Source organism: Tetrao urogallus, assembly GCF_951394365.1.
Source record: "Tetrao urogallus genome assembly, chromosome: 5".
NCBI lineage: Eukaryota > Metazoa > Chordata > Aves > Galliformes > Phasianidae > Tetrao > Tetrao urogallus.
Genome location: NC_136818.1, coordinates 8366635 through 8371745, shown reverse-complemented (window position 1 = coordinate 8371745; position 5111 = coordinate 8366635). Strand labels below are relative to the sequence as shown.

Genomic DNA, 5111 nt, shown 5'->3' with positions numbered 1-5111 from the left:
TCATTTCCCAGGTCTTTAACCAGCCAGCCTGCCTGGAGCAGAGAGATTTCTTCTTGTGTCAAATCACTTGGCTGCACATGGGAAAGAAGTCCTTTCACAGGGAGAATTTGGAAAACTCTTAAATCTTCTTTATTCCCACATGCTGTCCCTCACTGCCTCATCTCCAGGACACCATGTTGGGTTAAGCCTAGAAGGAGCACAGAAAGCTGACAGCACCCATCCTACACACACACACACACACACACACACACACTTTCTAACCCTTCCCCATAACACAACTTAAGACATTTATAATCAGGCCTGGAAAGGATCCCTGGAGCTGTTCAAGAACCGTGAGGATGCAACACTGAGTGACATGATCAGTGGCCATGGTGGGGATGGGTTGGACTGGATGATCTTAGAGCTCTTTTCCATTCTACCCCATTGCCAGAGAAGCTGAATTCAGAGCAGAGGTAACATGAACTCCTAAGGATGCCCTTCTCTTGAAGTTAGTTGCCCAGGCTGGAGAATCAAGCAGGACAGCATAGTGCACAATAAAAACAAAGAGGCTACCTTAGGGCACACCCATAAGGTACCAACAGACTGGAAGAGCAGGCAAGCCAAATGCTTAATGAGCGCAATTACTTTAATGAGTCTGTCTTTTCCAAAATCCACATTGCACATATATAAACAGTATTCTCCTTTTTAAAAAACTCTCACAATAGAAACTGTGACTTGGAGCACAAGAAAGCCTCCCTGTCTCCTGCTACACAAGGAGGAGGCACAAATTCACAATGATGTCAGTACAGGCAATCACAGCTACAAACAGACATGGAAATGCCAAAAAGATATCAAAAGGAAAAAGCAGAGCTTCCATGCTTCAGAAAGCAGCAGGTGTTCCTGTGTGGGATCTGCCATTGTTTTCCCCATCACTGATAGCATTTCATGGTACAACCACAATAAGGAGCAATTCCAGTACACATGCTCCAGACTCAGTTTTCAAGCCTCCAATGAGTAGAAGAGGAATTTGCATGGTTACCACTTGATTTTACTACTTTTTGCCTTCAAGTGCCCAAAGAAAAAGCACTGCAGTAACTGTATTCATGTGGGCAACGCTTCTGAAGGACCTTCAGAACTTTGTATACTATTCCAAAATGCTGGTGAGCCAGTAACCTGGGGGCCAAACCTGGACCAACAAGTTATTCTGCTTATTTCCTTTAGCAATTACCAGCAGGTGAAAACCACTGAAGCCTTTAGTTCAGTGCTACAGTTTCCACAAGCCAAATAGAAGTCAGTGCTGGAAACAGAGATCACCTGTGAAGACAAGCTCTGAAGGAGATCATGCAGAGATCAGACCAGGCAGACCCCTCCACCTTCAAGCAGTCTGCAGATTCAGGTGTGCTGATACCAACCCTCCTGCTTCCCAGTGTTGCTCATCAGTATAGCAGCTCTAGGGAGCTGGGAGCAGCTGTTTTCCCTCCTGCACAGGCAGGCAGCTGGGTGCACAGCAATTAAATGATTTGCCCAGGACCTGGAGGCTAAAGCATAGATTTGAGCCTACATCTTCCCAGGCATGAATCCTTCTGCTTCTGCTCCTCCTAGCCAGTAGGCTAAAAATCACGAGTGTAATTCCATGATGTAGAGGAAACTGACAATGGCAGCAAACTGTTGGAGCATTCAAGCCAGAGTTCTTGCTTCCCTCTCGTAGAAGAATGAAATTCAGCCATCAGCTCCATGATGGCTTCCCAGAGCAACCAGGACCCCATGCTTGGACTTTACCACAGATTCTCTGTGATCCCCATTTGCCATCACTTATCCCAACACAACAGTCATACAGCCCTTGCTGTCTGCTTTGCAGGTCTGTTGGTGGCCCAGGAGAACCTTGGGCACATCACACCGTCCCTTATCCTCTAGCATCTTCCCTTCAGCTCCTCATATACCTATGTGCTGGCCTCAGGCTCAGCCTAGCAAAGCACTGATTCTGGGCTGAATGAGTTGCTGGTCAAGCTGAGAAGCATTGCCTCCCTCTAACAGCAAGTGATGTGAAGTACCATAGGAAACAGATGACTGAAAGAAATGAGATAAAGACCCCAGAAAAATCTCAGTGCATTGGGGAGGCATAAGCTGTTTGCTGGCCCTTCTAATCCAGGAGCTTGGGGATTCAAGGGGGAGACGTAGGGTGCATGCTGAAAATAAAACAAGAACAGGGATCTGCACAGCCTCTCATTAAGTTGTGCAACTCCATGCTGCAGGAATGTGGATGATACAATTTGACAGAAGGAATCCGTTCAGAGCTGCTTAATACAAGGCATCACTTCCAGCTCAAGAAGCTCTAAGCAATTATGTGTTGGAGGCTGGGGAGCACTTTAGACAAGATACACTCAAAAATCCATCCTCCTGCTGCTGCCTCCCAGAGGTCTCCTTCCTCACTGGTCCCACATCTCATCAAATACATGAATTTTCATGAAAAAATGGAGGTCCATTAGCACAGCACTTCTTACCAGGGAAGAATACAACAGCAATAATCAGCACCCTGCGCACATCTCAGAGTCTTTCTGAGCTGAAGGTACCTTTGTGTTGAGTGGCTCTTCAAGAATTCTCTTCTGCAAACTCATCCCATTGACCTGCAAGCCCAGGAGCACCTTCAGCAGCTGGTTTCCTGCAGCAAGGAGTTCCATGCCTGGTTGCTCACTGCATGCAATAGATCTGGCAGCCTCCTCAGGAAAGAAGATACCATCAGCATCTTCCTGCACAGCTCTACTGAAACCCATTCAGCAATTTGTCCCCTGCTCCAAGCTGATGTGTCCCATCAGGCTCAACTTCCATAAAATGATGGGAAGGAAGATGTCTCCCCCAGCACTCAGGGCATAAACATTGCCCAAAGATTTCATTTGCAGGGCCCTCCCAATCTCCATTTACCCCAGGAGTTTGTTACCAAGGATTCAGCAATGCTGACCTTCTAAGATACACCCTGCATGAGCAGCATCACTGCAATCCAGCATGATCAAAACAAGGAAAATGCCAATTCTAGTAGTGATCCCTATGATTGTCTCTTATAACAGATGGTAAAGTCACCCAAACGAAGGAAAAATGGGGCAAGGATTTCCAAAGGAAGGGAGACTGCTTCACACTGCTTTTTCAACAGTAAACACATACATTATGTCCCTACTGCCACAAAGCCTGGCCCTAAAATGCTGAAATCTTCTTGTGACCGAGTGGCAGCAAGATGTAATTTACTGCATTCCTGCTTCTATTATATCCAAGAATTGCTTCACTTTTGAAGAGAAAGAGCTGTCATTTGTCAGCCCCATGTAGCCATCACATTGCTGCCTCCTGCTAGAGGAATTATTTCATCCTCCTCTTCCAATCTCTTCTCCCAAAAGCCAGTCTTTCCCAGGAACTGTCCAGTTCACCCTTTCACAGTGACATCATTAGCAGTTTTCTTCACAAAGCCAACTAATGGGCATGTTCCTATCAGCAAAAATCTGGAATTGTCATGCTGTTTCATCCCTCTTCCTTCAATTGATTCAGAGAAGCCTGTCTGCCTGCTGGCTTGTCACAAGCACTTTCCTCCCCCACCTCTGACCAATGCTACACCTCAGATTCCAGCCCACCTATCGCAGCATCTGTCTGGCTGCTAACAAAACTCTGCCTGGGTTTAGGATGTGGCCAGGTCCCTGGGCAGGTTGAGCTGTATTGCCTCTCCTCCTGGTGTGTACTTGGCCACTGGCCCATTGCCTTCCATGGTGAAGAGTTTGCAAGTCTTCGCGTTCTCATGGACTGGTGTGGACTTTTTTGAGGAGATGGGGGAATTTGTGGGGCTCAGCTGAACAGCAGTGGTATCCTGCACCGTGTGCTCGCTAGTTTCGATTTCAAAGGCAGTGTTGCCAGGTTTGATGAGACCAATGTTGGAACCCGGTTTGGATTTTCTGGCCCCATGAGCAGGCAGCCTCCGGCTGCAGATGCAGCAGGCACCAAAGAACGTGAAGGCCACGACCAGCAAGATGGGTCCGATGATGATGGGAGGGTTGTTCATGGGGAGGAAGGTCCCAAATGCAAATGCTCCCACTAGGGTGATGTTGATCCCTGCCAGCATGATGCAGAGTCCACACGCACAGCAGAGGGCAGGGGAGGGGAGGCCCTGAGGTCGTGTCTTTTTCTGGCTGGGTTTCTGGGTCAAAGAGGCGCTGCTCTTTTCACTGAACATGTTGAGGTGAGTCTTGGAGGTCACTTCTGTCCTTACAGGGTATATACAATGCTGAGAAGGCTATTTCTGGTCTTCTGCTCCTTTGAAATCACTACAGAGGAAGAAAAGAGCATGCAACTGTTACAGCAAGAAACCAAGAGCAACCTTCCACCACCAGCTCTTCTCCATGTTCGCTGGTACCAACAAAGTACAAATCCAAACCTGCTCTCAAATCTGTGCTCTCCCTGACCCAATGGCTTTAGCCATCCATGTGGATGAAGTCCAACTGAATCTAAGCACATGATGGCCCAGAGCCAAGGCTTTGGCTCTGCCTCACACTGCTCATCATCACCCAGACAACACCTGTCCAAAATAGCAAACCCCAGTACTGCTGGGAACAGCCCTCACCACAGTGTGAATGCAATATACTAGAGGAGGATAAGGGTACCAAGTTACAACAAGAAGCGGGGTTGTTGCTCCATCACTCAGTTGTCCTGTATTCAGGCCAGTATTCTGGCTAGTGGAGAATAAAAAGCACCAGAAGGCAATTCAGGACATTCCAAATTGCCCAGCATACACAGGTTGAGTCAACTATTAAAAGAACCTGAGCTAATGGTTAAATGCGTAGCAAGACTAACTCCATCTACAGTCACAGAAGTCAACGATGAGGCGGAAAAATGAATCTGTGTCCCTAGGGCATTTGTGGGGCTTAGTCTGCTAGACTTCTTTTTCTACGTTGCATCACACTGCATTGGGTGGGATCACAGGAGATGATACAGAAGGGGTCAGGTAGTCTGCTTCAGCAAGTGTAAAACCAAACTGATGCAGTTTTCCTGCAGGAGCACCACCATCTCCTGGATGCAGGATCATGGCAAATGAGAAAGTTAAGTTAGAGGAGAGCTTGCATAGGAATCTACCCTTCCCTAGTACCAAAGGCAGGAATATG

The 5111-nt window shown here is 47.4% G+C and overlaps 1 protein-coding gene across 1 annotated transcript; it reads right to left on the bottom strand.

The window, feature by feature from the left end:
• Positions 1-3637: 3637 nt before the first annotated feature.
• Positions 3638-4186, bottom strand: TMEM275 (transmembrane protein 275; the record flags this gene model as incomplete). Its single annotated transcript, XM_079536521.1, has 1 exon — positions 3638-4186. The coding sequence occupies one exon, from the start codon at positions 4184-4186 to the stop codon at positions 3638-3640; it is 549 nt and encodes a 182-aa protein (XP_079392647.1).
• Positions 4187-5111: the final 925 nt, after the last annotated feature.